The 20,012-nt window shown below is 53.5% G+C and overlaps 9 protein-coding genes across 9 annotated transcripts; 3 read left to right on the top strand and 6 right to left on the bottom strand.

Annotated features, from left to right (window-relative positions):
- Window positions 1-141: 141 nt before the first annotated feature.
- On the bottom strand, window positions 142-2,196 carry AYO20_11031 (hypothetical protein; the record flags this gene model as incomplete). The annotated part of the gene is made up of 1 exon (XM_022649284.1): window positions 142-2,196. One exon carries the CDS (start codon window positions 2,194-2,196, stop codon window positions 142-144), a length of 2,055 nt encoding a protein of 684 aa, XP_022494712.1.
- Window positions 2,197-2,792: 596 nt separating this feature from the next.
- On the bottom strand, window positions 2,793-4,601 carry AYO20_11032 (hypothetical protein; the record flags this gene model as incomplete). Its single annotated transcript, XM_022649285.1, has 1 exon — window positions 2,793-4,601. One exon carries the CDS (start codon window positions 4,599-4,601, stop codon window positions 2,793-2,795), a length of 1,809 nt encoding a protein of 602 aa, XP_022494713.1.
- Window positions 4,602-5,549: 948 nt separating this feature from the next.
- On the top strand, window positions 5,550-6,407 carry AYO20_11033 (hypothetical protein; the record flags this gene model as incomplete). The annotated part of the gene is made up of 2 exons (XM_022649286.1): window positions 5,550-5,633; window positions 5,796-6,407. The coding sequence occupies 2 exons, from the start codon at window positions 5,550-5,552 to the stop codon at window positions 6,405-6,407; spliced, it is 696 nt and encodes a 231-aa protein (XP_022494714.1).
- A 1,601-nt stretch (window positions 6,408-8,008) lies between these two features.
- AYO20_11034 (hypothetical protein) lies at window positions 8,009-9,212 on the bottom strand (the record flags this gene model as incomplete). The annotated part of the gene is made up of 2 exons (XM_022649287.1): window positions 8,009-9,028; window positions 9,114-9,212. 2 exons carry the CDS (start codon window positions 9,210-9,212, stop codon window positions 8,009-8,011), a joined length of 1,119 nt encoding a protein of 372 aa, XP_022494715.1.
- Window positions 9,213-9,608: 396 nt separating this feature from the next.
- AYO20_11035 (hypothetical protein) lies at window positions 9,609-10,607 on the bottom strand (the record flags this gene model as incomplete). Its single annotated transcript, XM_022649288.1, has 2 exons — window positions 9,609-10,464; window positions 10,534-10,607. 2 exons carry the CDS (start codon window positions 10,605-10,607, stop codon window positions 9,609-9,611), a joined length of 930 nt encoding a protein of 309 aa, XP_022494716.1.
- Window positions 10,608-11,559: 952 nt separating this feature from the next.
- Window positions 11,560-12,930, bottom strand: AYO20_11036 (hypothetical protein; the record flags this gene model as incomplete). The annotated part of the gene is made up of 2 exons (XM_022649289.1): window positions 11,560-12,587; window positions 12,642-12,930. The coding sequence occupies 2 exons, from the start codon at window positions 12,928-12,930 to the stop codon at window positions 11,560-11,562; spliced, it is 1,317 nt and encodes a 438-aa protein (XP_022494717.1).
- Window positions 12,931-13,864: 934 nt separating this feature from the next.
- On the bottom strand, window positions 13,865-14,986 carry AYO20_11037 (hypothetical protein; the record flags this gene model as incomplete). The annotated part of the gene is made up of 3 exons (XM_022649290.1): window positions 13,865-14,311; window positions 14,378-14,477; window positions 14,526-14,986. The coding sequence occupies 3 exons, from the start codon at window positions 14,984-14,986 to the stop codon at window positions 13,865-13,867; spliced, it is 1,008 nt and encodes a 335-aa protein (XP_022494718.1).
- Window positions 14,987-15,472: 486 nt separating this feature from the next.
- Window positions 15,473-16,753, top strand: AYO20_11038 (hypothetical protein; the record flags this gene model as incomplete). Its single annotated transcript, XM_022649291.1, has 1 exon — window positions 15,473-16,753. The coding sequence occupies one exon, from the start codon at window positions 15,473-15,475 to the stop codon at window positions 16,751-16,753; it is 1,281 nt and encodes a 426-aa protein (XP_022494719.1).
- A 740-nt stretch (window positions 16,754-17,493) lies between these two features.
- On the top strand, window positions 17,494-19,610 carry AYO20_11039 (hypothetical protein; the record flags this gene model as incomplete). Its single annotated transcript, XM_022649292.1, has 6 exons — window positions 17,494-17,888; window positions 17,945-17,999; window positions 18,072-18,367; window positions 18,422-18,656; window positions 18,706-18,815; window positions 18,875-19,610. The coding sequence occupies 6 exons, from the start codon at window positions 17,494-17,496 to the stop codon at window positions 19,608-19,610; spliced, it is 1,827 nt and encodes a 608-aa protein (XP_022494720.1).
- Between the last annotated feature and the right edge of the window lie 402 nt (window positions 19,611-20,012).

Raw genomic sequence — 20,012 nt, forward strand, 5'->3', positions numbered from 1 at the left:
GAGGAGGAGGAGGAGGAGGAGGAGAAGAAGGAGAAGAAGAAGAAGAAGGAGAAGAAGAGAGTTTTATCTCCCATTTCTACATGCGTACATTTCTTATATGAAAATGAAATATTTCAACGAGATATATATAAAAACAAGTCATCAAACATACGCCACGGTGGGCTTGAGATTCGCGACGGGCTGGCCGTGCACCTGCGCGAGGCCGACCCTGCCGGAGGGCTCGTCGGGTGGCGACACGTCGCCGATCTTGACGCGCACGTTGCGCAGCAAGCGGGCGCGCTCGAGCCCGTTGAGCGTGGTGCCATTGTCCGGCAGCGCGACGTGCGGGTTGTCCCGCGTCAGGGAGGACACGTAGCCAAAGATGTCGGGCGCGAGGGTGTGCGCGCGTAGCCAGCATGCGGCCAGCGAGGCGAGCAGCAAAATCGTGCACGCGGCAAAGTCGACGCCGATCCACGGCCACCGGATCGCGTAGTGCGGGTCGTATAGGGCGCCGTCGATCCGGACGGGTTGGAACGCTGTGTCGTCGGGCGAAAAGGTCGGCGTCACCCCCGTCACGGCCTGCGAGAGCATGTAGTACGTGTTGAAGTACTGCGTGAGGGGCAGCGAGAGGCCGCGCAGCTGCGAGTTGAGGAACGCGTCATAGTTGTCCTGCCCCTCAGCGACACCCAGCGTGTCGAGCGGCGCGCCGAGAAAGTTCGCCACCCCCAGCGTCAGGCTCGCCCCGACGTCCGTGGGCGTCGAGACGTTGACCTGCCCGCCACGCGAGAGGAGGAGGGCGCTGAAGAACCGCTCGGCAAAAACGTCGTCGTCGAACGGCGTGGCGAACGACGTCGCGTTCTGTCGGTTGGCGTGCTTCGCCGCGTACCGCATCTTTTTGGGGAAACAGCCCGTCACGCCGCAGTGGACTTTGAGCTCGACGTTGACGGTCGTGATGTTGCATGTCTGCCGCGAGCTGCCGCGCTCGACGATGCCGTGGTCATTGTTCGGGATCCAGCGCGTCGACAATGCGAATTCGCGGAGCGGGTGGCCCTGGGTGTCACGCGGGGCGTCCGCTCGGGGCTGCGTCATGTTGAAGCTCACGGATTGGTTCATGAACGTGCCACTGGGGAACGAGCTGTACGGGAGGATAGTCGGCCGGCCGCAGTTCACAGCCATGTAGCTTGTCGGCAGGGTGTACTCGCCCAAGAACTCGTTGATCTGGATGGCAATCGGCCCGTAGCCGTCGCTGAGCAGCTGGAAATATGTCGCCCGCCCGACAAAGGCCGAGTAGTCGTCATTCATCTTGAGCTGGGACTGGTGCGCGACATCGACCCAGCCGTGGCGCCCGGGATGAGGGGCCACGTAGCCGACATTGTTGACCCAAAAGCCCTGGTCCAGGATGGCGTTGAGGTCGGGCAACACGGCCGACCCGATCGAGTCAGTGCCCTCGGGTATCGCGGTGGCGGCGCTGTAATCTGATTTGGTGAAACCCACGGCGGTGATCAGAGCGGCGTTTAGATCGTCAATGTTGAAGGCGAGATAGGTGTTGTCGTAATTAGGACTGAAGCCCGACAGCGGGCCCGTGCTGGCCGTGTACCCAGTCATCTTGTGGTAAGGCTTCGAGTCAACGCGCTGGAATTCCTGCTTGCTGGCCTGACTGCCCAGGTAGTAGAAGGACCAGATGGCGACCAGGGCGGCACTCATGGTGGTGAAAGCGCGCAGCGACCAGATCAGCTTGATTGTGCTCGGCAGGCTGATGCTGCCCTGGAGCTGTTCGAGATCTGCGATGCGTGCCCCCGTCTGCGCTTTCCACAGCGCGTACCGCCGCACCAGGGTCGAGATGATGGTGACAAAGACAATAGTAAACGCCGTCGTCATTTGGCCGTTGAACTCGATCAGGAACGTCGTCAGTCCACTGACCAGGTCGACCTCGTCACCACGGTGTCGTCGGTCCAGTTTCCACGCCCCAATCACCAGACCGATTTTGGCGACCAATATCAGCGGCACGGCCAGGAGGACGCCATCGTACAGGCCCATAAACAGTCGGTTTTTGGTGTCGGGTACAAGGGGCACTGGTTCTTTGGGCCATGACGAGGCAACGGGGATCGGGATTTCGGCCTGCTTTTCTGGGTTGATTGGTTGCTGCGAATGTGACGAGGAGGGCAGTTCGGTAGATTCGACGACGACGACATTGTCGCCCTGCTTTGACGTCTCCATGTTGCCAACTTTTCTTCTAGCAGCAATGGGAGAGAGCAAGTTGACTCAACGAGGTCGAACAACGACTGTATATTCGATGCCTCTCCCTTTTGAAGGAGACCTTTTCGGGGCTTCCACAAAATCCACTCACCCTGCGGAGCCTCCATATCTCGAACTAGCGATTTACGAATATAAGCGAACGTGGTGGATCCTTTCGCGTGGCCTGTGATGTGCCAGGCAAGCGAACGGGGACATTGTGTTTGTCGCTTGTAATCGGTACAAGCAGGAGAATGTTTCACTCAACCCCCAAAAGGGAGTGTCGAGAACTGTTCTGGGCCGTTTTTTCAGCCAGCCATTTAAAGGCGCCCGTTCAAATTTGATGGCGGTGCTGGACGCAAAGTTAATCCCCTTTAGCTTCAGCCGATCGGGTCGTGGCTCTGGCTCCAGGCTCGTCCGGACCTTTGGTGGCGCTGCTCGGCTCGACCCAAAATGTCTCTCGGCAGAGAGGAAAGGAGGGAGAGTTTCGGCTGGACTCGATCATCTCAAGAGGCGTAGGTAATAAATCCTAGTTCAGGTGGAACAGTTTACCGAGTACCTCGTGTATATATATGGTAAGGTCACCTCCAGTTGGCCATGGTCCCTTGGATCGACACATTGGGGAGTCCCTCGACTTCATCCAGTGCGGATAGGCCAATGTCCTTGTCGAGGCCAGAGCTAAATCCAGGACTTCGGTGCGAAACAAAATTCCAAAGCTGTGACATGGTATATGAGACAGACCTCGTGTATGGGAGAGACTTTTCGTAGTTCAGTTTGCGCACCTCCGGGTCGTGATACAACAGGACATACAGCGACCCAGGATCGCTGTCGAATATGAAATCATAGTTCCATCTTGAGAGGACAGAGAAGGTATTCTTGACTTTTCGCAGCATGATGCCGGTGGCAAAGGGCGCCAGGTAACGTTCCTGGCCACTGCCGCGTTGCTGATAGAAGAGTATTACTCCCGTGCTTTGCGCGATGTCGAACCTATCTGTCTCGCAATTCAATTGTAGGGATGGGTCGATAGACTCGGCTCCCCCTGATGACGAGCTGAACCTGATCGCTTGCCAGCCCTTTTGGCATGGGGCACAGTTGCACTGTTTGAGCCGGCCATTCCGCGACAACTCGATCAAGTTGGTCCACGAATAAACGACACCGCCCTGGTATCGGGAACCCCCAAATTTGATGGTTCCAAGATCAACCGAGAACTTGGGGGGGACTGCAGAGTCAGAGGTATCCTGAATTAACCCGGCCACTGATTGCATGGGACCTTTGTTCGCACCGCGACTGGGATGCGGTTGCCCTTCGTCGAAAAGCGGAAACAAACGCCAGAGATTTACGCGAAACATTTCACACACGGCAGCAAATTCAACGTACAGCATCTGTCGACGGAAGACTCGGAGTACTTGGAGCAGGACGTCCTCGATTGGGGATTCGTAGTTGACCTCGATCAGATTCGAATCGCAGCTCAGGCTTCGCAACGCATACACCTTGTCGCGAGGCTCGGAACAGTGAAAGGTTGCAAATGTGGTGAAGAGGGTTTGGATGTCCTCTGGTTCGGCCCCGTCACAGCCGCGAAGCCAGTGTTGAAGGATTGGTTCGACTGGAGAACGTCGCGAGATCCATAGCAGATGTTTGAACATGATTTGTTTGCTCAGCAGGGCTTCGAGAACAATGGCGAACCGTAGCCAACGTGTCCGCTTGGAGCCACAGACCAGATGGAGTCTCCGGGCAAGGAGCATCTCTTGGACAATCCACATCCTCCCCCAGTACGTGCGGTTGCAGAGATGGTTCGCCGCACGGTGAATCCGATGTCCAGCGTCGAAGAATCGGTGCTGAAGCTCGTACCACATTTTGCGTTCGAGCGACCTGGTCGTATCGGCGTCAGAGGCTCCTTCTGGGACAGGAATATCCAAACTCTCCAGGAAATGAAAGAGCTCGTCGCTGTCATGTGCCGCTGGACCCAGCCAGGAAAGCACTTCTGAGGCCTGTCGAAATATATCGTGCATTTGGTCGACCTGCACACTCTTCTCCTTCTGGTCCTTCTGATTGATGGCAATGGCGTCGATCCACAAACCCTGCAGACCAGTCCCGTTTTGTTGCTGGAGGAGGCTTTTCAAGAAGTCGAACAAGTTGCGCGAGACCTCGAGACACTTGCCGTTGACCTCGATCCAGTGCGTGTGGTCCACATCATCCCCCCACTCGTACGAGAGACAGGTGTAAGGTGGCACAGGTTGTTCAGCTATAGAGACATTGTTCTCAAGGGTACACCGTATAACCCCATCGTCAGAGAGGGGCAGGGGGTGAAGCAACCGTATACATTTCCCCGAGACCTGTGGATCGAGTGGCTCGTATTCGAATGGAGGCGGACGTGGTGCCGTGTCACACATGGTTTATGCCGCCTTCTGAAGCGGCGTATCGTCTGTGTTCTTCAATGTCCCTCCCTAGGTGACATGTGCTATGTGAGGTGCATGTACCAGTGACAGAGTAGGAGCAGTGACGATAAGAGGACACGGGCAAGAGGACAAACCGCCATTGAAAAGTAGATCCAGCCTCGCTTTGACCACATCGAGGCTGAGCAAAAGGCAACCGTCTGGGCGAAACGTGGCTGTGTATCGAGTAGGTCGATCTTGAAAATTGCATTGCCAACACAACCGACCAATGCCTGGGCACCAACAAAGAGGGAACTTTGCTTTCTCGCTAGTCGCCGCAGACCTTTTTTTCGGATTGGGCAACTGAGACCCTGCGGTGGCTGAAGGCTGCAAAGGCACAAGGCTTGAGCTTATATCTGCTCCCCGTAAGTATAAGTAGGGGCATGGCGATAGCCGAGCATACAAGGCTGAGAACAGTCAATATCACAGACTCATCCAACCATACATAGGCATTCGGCACTCGGAGATATTTACCTCGCACAGGCAGATTGTCGGTCGATCTAGCGAACTGCGCGCTCTGAACAGGGAAACGGGTTCCCCTGGTGGTTCTTCGGAAATATCGCCATTGGACCTCGGCTCCTGCACAGCGTTTCGCGAAGGAGATGGAGATGGAGATACGAGTACGACGAAAAGTAGTCAATTGTGGGGGAGATGGGGAAAGAAGTGCGATTTGACCGTGTTATTTATTTGATAGTTGTCATCCAAGATGATGGGGAACATGATGTAGTGCTCCATATGTACTTCATTTCTTCCACACAACACCGCGTCACTTCCCATTTCTCTCTCGCCACCCCAATCCAGTCAACATAAACACACTCACTCCACCCCGTCTCCGATCAATACCCACACGTAATATAACACAACAAAAGAGAAGAGTCGGCGCGGCGCGAAACCAAAGGCGGCAAAATGGTTGGCGGAACGAAGGGGAAAATCACCCTCTATGTCGACATTGTCAGTCCCTTTGCATACTTGGGATACTATTTCCTACGGGTACGTTCTGTCTCTGTGTGACACTTTCACCTGGTCGAGTTCTATCTTTGTAGATGGCTCTACATGGCCGCACCGACAGGCGAAGATGGGGAGGGTTCAACAACCTCTGCCCGAAATGCTTTGGTTATCAATGTGCTAAACCCACCGTCAAACATCTAATAGCATTCCTCCATCTTCCACAACGTGCAAATCACATACATCCCCATCCTGCTGGGCGGGCTGATGAAGCAGTGCGGCAACAAGACGCCCATCGAGATCCGCAACAAGGACCGCTGGATCAACGTCGAGCGGCTGCGCTGGGGCCGCCAGTTCCACATCCCCATGGCCGAGAAGCTTCCCGCCGGGTTCCCCAAGCCGACGATCCAGCTGCAGCGGTTCCTGACCAGCGTGTGGATGGAGGATAACGACAAGGCGACGGGTCAGAAACAACAGGACACCTTCGTCCGCGCTCTGGATACGCTGTACGCGGCGCTGTGGACGGACCCGACACAGGGCGACATCGACGAGCCGAATACCTTTTCGCGCGTGCTGACACCCGTGCTCGGCCAGGACGTCGTCGCTCGACACATGGCCCGTATGGGCGCGCCCGAGGTCAAGAAGCAGTTGATCGCGAACACGGACCAGGCTTTCAACGACGGCGCCTTCGGCCTGCCGTGGTTTCAGTGCGAGAATGCTAAAGGTCAGGTCGAGGGCTTCTGGGGATTCGACCATCTCGGCCAGGTCGTCCGCTTCATGGAGCTGGATGGGCAGGGCGAGGTGAAGGCCTTGCTGTGATCCCGGAGGACATGGATGAATGCAACAGTGGTAAAGTCGATTTGTTGTGAGTGTACATGTACATAGTTTGTTACTTCCGAGACGGTGTACCAGAGATGACAGCGGATTGACCATCTTGATGACCATCAATTCCAGAAGAAATTGGGCACCTGCGTGAACAGCCCCTAGTAACCACTCGATGAACCTATTTGCTTGCCCTCTCGACCTACCCCTTTGGTTGACGACGAAGAGACCTCGATTTCTGAGCCAGCCACGTGACCCGCAGTATCTCGTCCCCGGTCACGTGTTTGACAATGTGCGCCAAAGTGCCCAGCATCTTCAACTGCATGTTCGTATTCAAAACAACTCAGCAATATACCACTTTACGAGTGACTGCGTGCAACTGCACTGAGGGCCAGTGTGTCAACTCGCGCTCGGTCTCGCACTGCAAGGTTGAGAATCCCAGTCTTCATGATGTGAACGATCTTTTTGTAGAGAATGAGCCACGCCATTGGAGTTATTGACGGCCGTGAATTGACCCAAGATATGGTCACCGATCCACCGCAAGATGGACAGCAACCACAGTCATCCTTAATGAACCTAGCGATTCGGAAAGCACAGGCTGCCAGCCTCGATCCATCTGCAGACTATCGAAGAACCATGACCTCCGTTTGATGTTCGCAGACCCAAGCTCAGCACCTCGCCCAGATGTATCGGGAGATCGTTTGCAGCGGATAAAACCGGGCAACAGTCAAGAGGTGGAAACTTGGTACAAGTGTCAGATCAGGAGTTGCGAAGCCGAACAGCCGCGCTGATGGACCTGTGTCTTTGAGACTACAAAACCAGCACGCGGCTCTTTTCAGAGTTGACACACAGAAAGTGCCAGCGATGCGGCGCTCATCCAAGCTAGAGCAACGAGCCGAGACGCTGAGATATCCTGAGATACCTGGCAGAGTTGGAAAAAATCAATTCGCATAGATCATGCCTTCCCAGCTTGGTAAGGGCTCACAGTTGGGTTCCAAATCAAGTGGGATGTGTTTTCACACGTAGAATCAAGGCTAATGGCCAATCCCAATCCCGTCGTATAGTTCACCTTTAGAAAGGTGCAGAGGAGGCCGGGGAGGCCGGAGATGTCGTATCCTTGGGGCGAGCTGCACGACGATTCATAGCAGCCCGAGTAGACCGAGGCCCTGTTTAGAAGTGTCTCTCACCGCGGTTGCAGCTTGACAGGTCTCTGAGGGTCATGGACAGGTCTGGAGCGGCACAGTGGACACATCGAATATCAGCCAATTGACCGAAGAAAATTCCCTTGCTCTGGCGCCGCAAGATGTTCGTTGGAAGAGAATTGTGACTCTAGCATCTGCCATTGGCTGGTGGTGTTGCTAGGAATACTTCGGCCAGGGTCATCTGGCTGAAAACCCAAAGCCATTCTGTAAGACCTGACCCGACAGCAGGGCGATAGGATCCGAGGCCGGGTATTGCAGAGTGCTGTGCTTTCCCCGTCGCTCAGAATGCTTGCTCGTGCTGTTAGATGGGCTCATTTCATATTGTGGCACAGCCCAGCAGCTGCGGTGTGTGTGGCGGCTGTACTCCTGCGAAAGTCGGGCCAACTTCTCATTCAATCACCCTATCTTGTCAATTTTCAGGACGCCCTTCTCTTCCTTCCCTTCCTCTCCCTCGAGGGCGATAAAGTCTCCTTTTTGAAGTCGTCGGGTCCACTTGCTCGCCTCCCCTCTGGCAAGAATGAAGGTCAACCGAGCACTGGCCTTTTCCATGGCCTTAAAGGCCGCGCTGGGAAGGGGCGTGTATGTCCACCGGCCAAATGCCCAATTCAAGACATACAGACTTTGGCCCTCTGAGTCGACTGCGATGCTGGGTTTTCGATCGCCTGTAGAATCAGGTGGTGGTTTTGAGGAAAGCACAAGCCCTTTGATGCGATAGACTTCGTCTTTAGGGGCAGAAAGCAGCAGGTCCTCGAAGGACTCAAGGACAACACCCTGAGGTGGTTTGGTCATGTCCTCATTCGTCACCACAACACTCAGAACCTCGACTTCTTCTTGGTGATGGTGGTGGTGATCTCCGTGAGCGTGTTCTTCGTTGAACTCGATCGCTCCTCTTAACCCTTCGTCGCGAACCATTGCTCCGTCGATACCCATGATGACTTCAACATCAACCCAGCCCTTTTGACTCTTGACCCAAGCGACTTGGACGTCTAGATCGCCGACACGGTCCAGGGCATCTTCAAACATGCGCTCATCGACGAGCTCCCACTTGTTGAAAACGATCAGATCGGTGTATTTGGCCTGCATCTTGGCCGTGTAGCTGGTGTCGTCGTAGCCCTTCCAGTTCTCGACGTCAATGACACTGATGACGCCGTCGAGGTTGAATGAGCCCGGGTGCTCTCGCGATACACGGTTAACTTCCATAGCAAGCGTAGCGGGAAAGGCGGATCCGGAGGTTTCGATGATGATTCTACTGGGTGCGACTGAGTCCTTGAGCTGGAAAAGAGCATCGCTCAATTGACCAACGAGATTACAGCATATGCACCCATTCAAGAGTTCCCGGACACCCGAGATGGAGGCCGATCCTGCTAGTTGGGAGTCGACAGCGACGTCACCGAACTCGTTTTTTAACAGGGCAAGCTGTGCTCTTCAGTTAGAACTTGGACCCCGCGCGAGCAAATGATCATATCGGTCGACGCCTCAGTGCTCATTCTTTGACGCTTACTTTATAATTCTTTGGGAGTTGCGGTATGAGGTTCAAGATCAAAGTTGTCTTTCCCGCACCTAGAAACCCTGTAATGATGGTGACCGGAGTGGGTGCCATTGTTGCAGGGATGTGAAGAAGTGTTGGGGAGTGGCCCGTAGGAAAAGAGGAGGACGTGTGTGTCAATAGACGCGGCCCACAAGGCAACTTAAGATGTCACAGGAGGAAATATTGAAGGTTGGATCAAGGTCAAGGGTACTGATATTCCAACGGTGGTGATATATTATTAGAGTTGTGTGAAAGAGCCGACGACTTTTTTCTCGTGGTTTGTATTTCGTCGGCATTGCAGACTGCGATCGCTGCCCGTCCCTCCTTGTCCTTATCGATAACAACATTGGCAATTGACGTCACAGGCACCTGGAGTACGGTGGGAGGTGGGCCAACTTGTTTGGACATAGCCTGTTGTGCCTGGCCAGCTGGCTTTCCCATCCCGCATGTACAACCGACGGCGCAGACTCAACTAATCCATCCCTCTTTCTTCATTTCTGCGCTCGTCCATTCCTCCAGCCTCGCAGCAAGCCGCTTATCTTGGGCCATGGCACTCTGCCAGCCATTGGGATCCGCAATTCTCTGGAAATAAGCACCACTCTGCTCGGCCTTCATCTCGGGGCTGGCCGCGCAAAAGACACTCGTCCACGATCCCTTGTCACCGTCCATTCCTCCACCAAGCGCCATGTATGGCAAGATTATCATTTTAAAGATGAAGGGGAGTTCAGCATGCTCTCCCAGGTTACTCTTTACCAGTCCAGGGTGAACAGCGGTCGCCCAAATCTCCCCGTTTCCATCTTTGGCATTCGACGAACCCGGGCCGTAATGCTCGTTGAGGGTCTTGACATGGAGGATGTTGGCGAGCTTCGATTGACCATAACGGCCCATGCCGCTACCGCCGCTTTTGAGAGAGGTGTCGGCAAAGTTGATCCCACCTGTAGGCGCTGAATTGTGACCGGACGATGACAAGTTCACGACCCGCACACTGCCTGGTGGAAGAGTCTTGGAAGTACTCAGCAGCAAAGGCAGAAGGTGGGAGGTGAAGACCCAGTGTGCAAGGTAGTTTGTCTGCCATTGCGCTTCGTGTCCGTCTTGTGTCATTTCAAAGGGTGTGGCCATGATTCCAGCGTTGTTGACCAATCCATGCAGTGCGCTTTCTTTGGAAAGAAATAACTTTAGGTGGTCCATCTCAAGCAGCGTTATGTGAGCCTGGGGATACAAAGATTTGATGCTAGCAATGGCGTTTGCTCCTTTCGTAGGAGATCGCGCGCACATGTATACATGGGCGCCATGCTGTGCGAGGCGAAAAACAGTGTGATATCCTCTGTTGCGAAGCGTTTAGATCTCTGCTCTGTAGCAGGTGTCACGATAGAGAAGAGACATGAGGACTTACATGCCAGAATTCCCACCTGTGACAATGTAGACTTTGCCGGTCAAGTCTGGAAGAGAATCAGGGTGAAAAGTCATGTTTGCGATACGAACGAAGCGAGAGAGAATGCGTCTCTATGGGATAAAACAGGAGCAGCAAGATACTCTTTATATCAATCTCTCGCCAACTTTGTCTCTCTGTCAAACGTTGTTTTTACAACTACTAGGCACTATTGGATCTCCACTGTACTTGTGTACCTACTCTGTCGCTACCAAGTTAGAAGTTGGAGTTTGGAGGCTGCTCGGTGCTCGGGTAGGTACATCATATCATGTCCAGGCACCAGCAATTAATTTCCTAGCTGCCATTCGCGTAGCGTAGCGGCTCACTCACAGCCATATAAAGTCAAAAAATACGAAAACTCGGAGACTTTTCAACTCTCAAAGGGCAGCATGGCAGGAGCAAAGGACATTTCGGCCGTATCGTGCAAGTGCCGGTGCTGGTTCTGGTACTAGTTAGTGCGTACGTATATAGGTATGGAGGTGGACCAGCACCACGGGTATAGATGTCTTCCCCGTCTGTCTTACAAGAGTTACCAGATGCGGTCATGACTCGATCAAGATGATGCTCGCTCGCTCGCTAGCTAGCTAGCGGGACCGGCCAGGCAGGCAGCCTACAAGTACGTATACGTTGATCGTACCCCATAGCAAAGAAGCGCGTGGCTTGTATGTAGCGAGGCTGAGGTTCTTTATGAGTAAATTGTTTGAATGGTGATGGAACTTGAGCCCCTATGTGTTTGTTTCCTGGTAAGGGTGAAGACATCTTCTATCTAAGTATCTGATCTATCGGGCCCGGTTGGGCGATAAAGGAGAGTGCGATAACGAATAAGGAAAATTTCGAGCCACACACACTTGAGTGAGGCTTTGTTGCAGTGTAGACAGCTTCAACATGTTGCCGCAGGTTGCAACCACACTTTGCACCTTTCAAGAGGTAACCCCCCCGCCTCTCTGCATACTGATTCTGCCAAGTTTGTCGGAGAGAAACCTGGCACGCTCAATATCCGAGTAAGGCCGAGGCACCGGGCTCGCTGGAAATGTAAATGACCTCGTGGTCATCACTAAATCCGTTGAACTTGGTAGCCGAGCACCGGGTGTACGCGCCCATGTTCTCAAAGTACAACCAGTCGCCGATCTCGACCACGCCAGGCAAGAAATAGCGGTCGGTGATCACGTCGATGCCATCGCAGGTAGGGCCCCAGATGGAGTACTCGATCATCTCCTGGCCGCGGCCGGGTGCGACGGACAAAACCTGCGGGACGGGGTGCTGGTGATCGAAGATGATGTTGGAAAAGTTGCCGTAGACGCCGTCGTTGAGGTAGAGCATGTACCCTTTCCCACCTTCGTGATTGACCGCGACTTCGCGTCTCGCTATGACGTTCGTGGCGAGCGTGAAGGCATTGGAGGCATAATAGCGGCCAGGCTCGCCAATCACACGGACATTGGCCGGAAAGTATTCCTCGAGCGCCTCGTGGAGATTACCCGCAAAGGTTTCGAATGTCTCGTCGACGAAGCCGCCTCCGACGTCCAACAGCTTGAAATCGTATCCCAGCAGGGCCGCTTGGTCGAACACGTGGCGTGCGTCTCTAACCGCCTTGTCGAAAGAGTTCGGATCGCTCGCTCCGGAGCCTATGTGGAAGCTGACGCCGACCAGATTGAGGTCCAGTGCCTTGGCGAGACAGAGCAGCTCCTCGACGTACTCCAGACTGGCCCCGTACTTTGTGCTGAGCCGGCAAGCACTTGCTGAGTCATCCGTCAAGATTCGGAGCACCAGCTCAGCGTCGGGATAGCACTCTTTGATCTTGTGCAGCTCGTCGGTATTGTCAAAGGTCATCAAGCTGACGCCAGCCTTGCGAGCGTGTCTCAAGTACGATTTGGTCTTGCACGGTTGAGCATAGATGATGCGACTCGGACAAACGCCAAGCCCCAATACCAGGTCGATCTCGGCCCTAGACGCACAATCGAATCCAGTGCCCAATTTGGCCAGGAGGCGGAGCACTTCCTTGTCCGGGTTGCATTTGACCGCTGTAACAGTTGTGAGCACATGCAGGAGATGGAACACAGTGGGTCAAAACCCACCATAGAAGGGCTTGACTCGGCCCAGGTTCAATTTCCAGCGTAGATGTTGACGGTACACTTCCCCCAGATCCGCCACATAAAATGCATCTTCCTCGCCGGGCTCGCAGGTGTCAACATCGATACGAGCAATCTGCTCCTTGAGGACTTTCTGGATCAGCGCCTTGGAGGCCAGACCAGTCACATCGGATTCAACGCCATGATTAGTTTCGACAAAATCGACCTTGTCGATTTGGTTGTCAGTCAGAACTGTCGTATTGGTTTCTTCAATGGCGATAGCAGAAGGTGCCATAACCATGCAAAATGGCTATGTTAGGAATTTGAGTGATAAGATGTTCCCCAATAAGTGTTAGGGAGGTTTGCGGGATTCGGATCCTCTAGGAATTTGGCTGTGCCTCAGCGACTCTCCCTCACGAGGAGGAAGAACCTCGAGTGGCGACCTATGCGGCAGCTGAAATTGGGGGAAAAGCAGGTCTGGGATGTCAAGGTGAAAGCACAGAGCAGGCGTTGAGGCTTGAGGCTTCAGCAGGAGGCGGGCGAGGCTGATTAACGATGTGACGATGTCTGTATGTAGATGCACCTTGATAACGGAGAGCAAACGATGTCGAAGCCGTGAATGAGGTGCCTTTGGTGGTCCCAAAGGCAGATCCAAGAAATTTCCAATCAAGAGTGTCGTGGTAAGCTGTGGAATGTTGCGGTGAAGAAGGTGAGGAAGTAGTGAAGAAAGGCAAAATGGTGAAAAGGTTGATGATTTCGGTGCAATTCTGCTTTTATTTTTTGCTGCAGAGGAGCGACAACGACACGGTGGTGGGGGGCAAAGTGTGGATACACCAAGGGAGTCACTGTGGGAAGCCCAGCAGGAAAAAAGTCAGATCCCAGCAAGGGAGGGAGTGACCTCAACCTTTCGTAGCCACGGACGCGCCAGGGACAAGGGATCGGTGATTCAGCTAGTTGCGTTGTCTGCCAGTAGCGTATTGGTCATTTGCTGGTGCTTGGGCGTTGGATGGTTCCTCCGTTCCCGTTTCCCGCAGCTGATTTTCATCTTGATTGATTTTTTTCGTATCCGTTGTGCGGGATTTTCAGGGCCACGAGCACGTGACTCCCCCCGGATCGCCGGTGTTGTTCCGAGAGATGGGATATTTCACCGCCATTGAGGGGACACCCGGTAGATATGAGACAGCATGTGCAGCATGTGCTCTATTTCTCGATAACGCTGGTGTGTGGTCTTAGGAGTCGTTCTGTGGCCGAGTGCCCATCTTATAGGTAAAGAACTCGGCGGTTGGTCGATCCACGTCTTGGTCGGTGTCAATATAGGGGAGCGGAATCTTGAGGGTTTCGAGGATGTCGAAGTTTGCAGTGCGCATCCGTGCGAAGAACAAATCATCCTCTGTGTGTCGTCGCTTGAATCCAACCAGTATGACGGTTTCGGGTGTACGAGTGGCCAGTTGCCTCAAGGTCTCTACCAAGTGCAGACTGCTGTCTGGGTTGTAGATGCAATCGGAAACCAAAATGAGATCGTAATTGGCATTGGAGCTATCATCAAGGCTCGAGGCCCAGTCCAACACTTCCGACCGAACTGTAGATCCTGCCACGGGCGCAGCGCATCGGATATTGCTCGCCAAAATCTCCTGAGCGTCCTCCAGGTCGGTAAGGAGAAGGTCGCATTTGACAAGCTGTGCCAAAGCAAGTCCTACTATGCCGCAACCCGCACCAAGCTCCAGCACTCTAAGTCGTCTTACCTTGCTGGACTTGAACAGGGACACTAACAGTGACATTCCATCGATGGGGGATGTAGACAGTGCATGGGCGAAATAGACAAGAAAACCTAGACTTGCATCCCTGCTTCACCCTTTAGCGGTATCGGCTTGGGGGAAAGGAGGTTCTTACCAGATATGCCGCGCAATGCTATCACCGGTTTCCTCCCACATCCTCACCACGCTCCTATTTGACAAAGCAATTCGTCGCTCCACGATTGGGTCCGTCCGCTGCTTATCAGACAGAAGGAAGACACAACTCCAAACATCCAGGATTTTGGGGATTTCTAATGCTTGAGAGGCAGTCTCGGTTTCCTTGGTAGTCACATGGAGGCGCACAGGTCTAGAAAGATACTTGCCAGGACAATGGACGGCAAACTTTAGAGCTCGCGTTGAAGCCTGCCATTTAATAGTCTGAGAGTATAGGACACCATGGGGAGAGTTGGCCTCGACAACATCTGCGAGCAGTTCGACGTCCTCACTAAAGAATGCATCACCCAAGTCTGTAGTGACGGCTACGACTGCGGAGATGTCGATAGCCTTTTTTCCCACGTCACTTTGTGGAGTGCGCAGAAAGCGAATATATTGAACCATAGCTCTTCTGTCGTTAGATATACAGTAAAGAAGCAGTCAAGGTTGAAATTTGGGAGGATGAAAGATGAAGAAGTTGAAGTTGATCAGCTGGACGGTGTGGAGCGGGAAAAGTGAGGCGCACTAGTGCATGTTCCGGATAAATAGTATCTCCGAGATCCAGCAAGCCAGGCATGGGGCACGTGGGTTGTGCCAAGCGGCGAGCGGTCAAGCTGGTCCACTCACCTTCTCCGGGATATCTTATCCCGTCATCCGTTGTCTTCCCGCCACCCCCAGTCTGTCCCCAGACAATTAAACTGACAACTGTCTTTGCTGTTCCTGAATTACCTTACATAGGACGTCTTGTCATGCGACGCTCGTGGAAACAAGCATGGCAATTGTGAAGTCATTACGCATTGATACAGCGCATGTTTCTCAAGCCCAATCATCGCCCAACTGCGCTGCCTCCCTTCCCTGCGCCGTGAATGTCGGCGCTCCTGAGCTGTCAGGATGAACAATCCCGAATTCCGCCAGACCCTCCACAATATCTCTCACAACTTCGAATCTGCCAACCAAGCCGCTCAAGAGAACATATACACATTCACCCAACGTTACGTCGACCCTTGTCTTGAAAGCGTGAAATCATGCCTCTGCGCGTGTACTGCGCCTTGTTTCCCGAACAGAGATGATAGTATCCGACGAAGAAGAGGCCGGTCGCGTGGCAGAGCTGAATATAACTTTGATTTTTACAATGCTTGGGATGATGATGAGGCGCTTGGTGATAGTCCCTTGGCCTGGGGCAATGATGAGCTGGATAGTTTGCTCGCCGGTGGGGGCTCGCAGTCCGTCCAACCACGGAAACAAAGGGCTATGAGCTATGGTTCCCGAGGCCGACGGAAACCCTCTGGGCTACAGCCCGACGCTGATCAGGATCCCACCATCATACCAGGCTCGTCATACCTAGGGTTTTTGGAGCGGCTTCCATGGAAAATTGGCTTCAGAAAACTGCGCTATAAGCCGTCAGCCGCAGACTTGCAGGAAAACCCAGGGGGCACCCGAGTGCGAGACGTTGAAAGCCAGCCATTGATAGAGGAGACAGATGAACACGACAGTACGTGGCGAAAGGGGCATGGGCGCCAGCGAAGCGGTACTGCCGCTTCCAGGTCAACCACAAATTCCCTGAGTTCGCGGGGCGACCTGATTATGAGCGACGAGGACGAAGATGCGCAGCCTCTTGACGATGAGTTCGCAGTCATGCTCAGCCGACGCACGACCAACCAAGGTGTCGCTGAAGATCAGAGCAGTGGCAAAACAAAGACATCGGGAGGCAAGCGACCCGGGGTGTCTCGCAATTCAACTCGCACCGTCTCATCGAAGTCGTTAAGAAGTCCCAGTGCCAAGAGCACTCACAGATCAGATTCTCAGAAGAATCTAGCGCCGCTATCCTCTGACGTGGTCGAGGAGCAGCCTGAACCCCCAAGTTTGATGGACCTTCGGCGAGAAGAAGAGCAAGTGGCTCATGAGGAGGAACTGGAAATCAAACAGAAACGTGAGGCTGCACAACGCTTAGCTCTACGCCGAGGGCTGAGCTCGCGTGACGTGAAAAACATGACCGGTGCAGAAGTCAAAGTCGACGAGAACGGAAGCCATACGCCTAAAAAGCCAGATGTATCAGAGCCGGATTCTGTATCAGCCATCGAACCATCATCTATAGATACTCAGGCCCAAGACGAAGACGAGTCCATGTCGTCAAGTATAGGTAACCCCAACGACGGCAAAGATCCAACTTGATGTACAACATGGGACATCCTCACCAAGACCAGGTCATGTCTCCTGCCGTCAAATTGGCAGTCCTTGTCTCAAATGAACATTCCGACTACAAAATCATGGCTCCTCGCAGCTATGTTGTTGGCTTGAGCTGCGGGAAACGAGACCACAACGCCTCATGAACCGACGAAATATTCTCCCGCTGGCTGTATTTGCTAGCTGTTCACGACGTAATGATGGGAAGGATGGCTATGATTGTGTGATGCTTAATATTGTATAGCGCAGAATTGCCTGCACACATAGTCTACATAGCCACTGTACTTGTATTGCTGGTTGCATTTTCGAGACACTCTATGATTCCTATCTTCTGTATAGAACATGGTTCTTATCTACAATAAGCGTTATAGGTGGGGTTTCTGAGCCCACTCGCTTTAGCAACAGGCCTTATCTTGTGGCTTTCTTCTTGATCCCAGACGATTGGCTGGTGTGACATCCAACTCCCAGCACCGCCCACTTATTCCGCGCACAGCATGCGCTCCTGCGCAGACCACCTGGCTCCCGATTTCGAATGAGGTTCACTTAGGACACAAGACACTCTATGTGACTGCCGACGATGATATCCAGACTCTACATATTGATTTCCATTGCCATGAGCTGAAGCTTTGACTTGGACCTAAGCAACAGCGTCCACATTATCCACCCTGACAATCGACTCTAAGCCGGCCGGCTCCTCCCCGCTGACCGATGGCATGAACAGTCACAAGATGGAGGACAAAAAAACATGGAGTCCTGAATCGTCGTCAAACCCTTCCGCATATGAGGCCGACATGGGAAATGTGCGACGCCCATTCACCCGCCGGCTCACCGAGTCCTTCCGGCGAGATCCCCACGCAAGTGTCACTCGGTCGGCATCGTTCAGCGCAGCTGGCGGGAAGGGATACGATGCTGAAGCGGCAGCGCAGGCGACGGCAATGTCGCCACTGTTGAGGCGGTTGAAAGGACGACATCTACAAATGATAGCAATAGGCGGGAGCATCGGCACAGGTCTTTTTGTGGGCAGCGGGAAAGCGCTGGCATATGGCGGGCCTGCCTCGTTGCTGCTGTCATTTGCTTTGACGGGGTGCATGTTGTACTGCACAGTACAGGCGCTGGGAGAACTGTAAAGACCCCCGTTGACTCTCCCACGGCTTGCTGATGCTAACGACTTGTTCACAGGGCCGTCCTGTTCCCAGTCGCCGGGTCGTTCGCTTCATACTCTACGAGATTCCTGGTAAGAAGAATACAAGAGTCCCACTCGTCGTCCTCTGTTCGGAGAACTGATACGTTTTTATTCTTTCTGCAGGACCCTGCCTGGGGCTTCGCCATGGGCTGGAACTACGCTTTGAATTGGTTGACGGTGTTACCCTTGGAGATCGTGAGCGCTTCAATTACTGTGGATTACTGGGTATGGGTCATGCCGGGCGGCGATCGATATTTGGTTGACGGAAACGAGCAGGTTCAAAATATTTCTCTGAATGCCGCTTGGGTTTCAATATTTCTGGTATTGATTGTTCTGATCAACTTCTTTGGTGTGAAAGGGTATGGAGAAGCAGAGTTTGTATTTGCGATTGTCAAGGTCACTGCCGTGATCGGATACATGTAAACGCTCTCCCTTCTCCATCTTGTTGACATACAGCTGACTCGTGCTGCAAGTCTTCTGGGAGTCCTCATCAATGTTATGGGCGGCGTCGACAGTCTTGGAAATCCCGACGCAAGTTACATGGGCTTCCGCCTATGGCACCATCCAGGAGCGTTCCACAACGGCTTCAAGGGCCTGTGCAGCACCTTTGTGACAGCAGCATTTGCTTTCGCCGGCACCGAGCTGGTTGGTCTCGCTGCGGCAGAGACTGAAAACCCAAGGAAAGCGTTACCTACTGCTATCAAACAGGTAAGTCTCTCGGTGCGCGCGTCTGTGGGTATCTGACTTGAAACAACAGGTATTCTGGCGTATTACACTCTTCTATGTTGTCAGCTTGCTTCTTGTGGGCACGTTGGTGCCATACACTGATCCTCGCCTGCTCAATGGCAAGAACAGTGCCGATGCAAAGTCAGTTCTCCTCTCTAGCATCTTCTGGTCTATATCATTTTCCTAACTCCAAGCCGCAGAGCCTCCCCATTCGTCATCTCGATCCAGAACGCCGGCATCGAAGTCCTCCCGTCCGTCATGAATGTTGTCATTATGATCTCGGTTCTCTCCGTCGGGAATTCTTCAATTTACGGATCCTCGCGCACCCTTGCTGCTCTGGCAGAACAATGTCAGGCACCCGCCTTTCTCGCCTACATTGACCGCAAGGGTCGTCCCTTGTATGCTATCATCGTCGCCTCGGTGCTGGGACTGCTGGCATACCTGGCGGCGACACAGAAGCAGCAGGACGCGTTCAATTGGATGCTCGCGCTCTCGGGCCTCAGCTCCATCTTCACCTGGAGCTCCATCTGCCTCGCGCACATCCGCTTCCGCCACGCCTGGACTCTACAGGGCCATTCGCTGGACGAACTCGCATTCCGGTCCCCCGTGGGCATCGTCGGGTCCTGGGTCGGCCTCACCTTCAACATCCTCGTCCTGATCGCGCAGTTCTGGACCGGCTTCGCCCCCGTCGGGTACCAGCACATGTCCATCTCCGACCGCATCGTGAATTTCTTCCAGGCCTACCTGGCCGCCCCCGTCGTCGTGTTGATGTACATCGGCTACAAGATCTACATGAAGACGGACATTCTGCGAGCAAGGGACATGGACCTCTTCACGGGCAAGAGGGAGTTCAATGTCCGCGTGCTGGTACAGGAGGAGCGGGCCGACCGCAAGAGATGGCCGCGGTGGAAGAGAGTATACAAGTTTCTCTGCTGAAAGGCGCGCCACATTCCCCCCGTTGTTCCTTTTTTCTTCTTTCGGGGCCTCGGACGAGCTGCGCTAATGTATATATGATATATGGAATCAACACCGGATTTTAAAATGGGTTTTTCAACGATGTATTGAATATATAATGTGTACCTGCTTAGCTACTGCCTACTGACCTACTGACCTACCTACCTATCTTACGGCTATCTGGGACAGTGGGCATCTAAATCTACGTGCAAGTGTCGTGTATGTATGAATAAATATAATACATCACACCTTTGGCGAAGCGCTGCGGCTGTTATTTCTCACGTATCCGCGGTAAGAGGGGAAAATGGTCATAAAAAGAAACATGAAAAACAATGACCAAAAAAAAACAGTACTTGGTATACATCACGTCAAGGTCGGTATATT

The sequence above is a fragment of the Fonsecaea nubica genome, assembly GCF_001646965.1.
Source record: "Fonsecaea nubica strain CBS 269.64 chromosome Unknown Scaff131, whole genome shotgun sequence".
NCBI lineage: Eukaryota > Fungi > Ascomycota > Eurotiomycetes > Chaetothyriales > Herpotrichiellaceae > Fonsecaea > Fonsecaea nubica.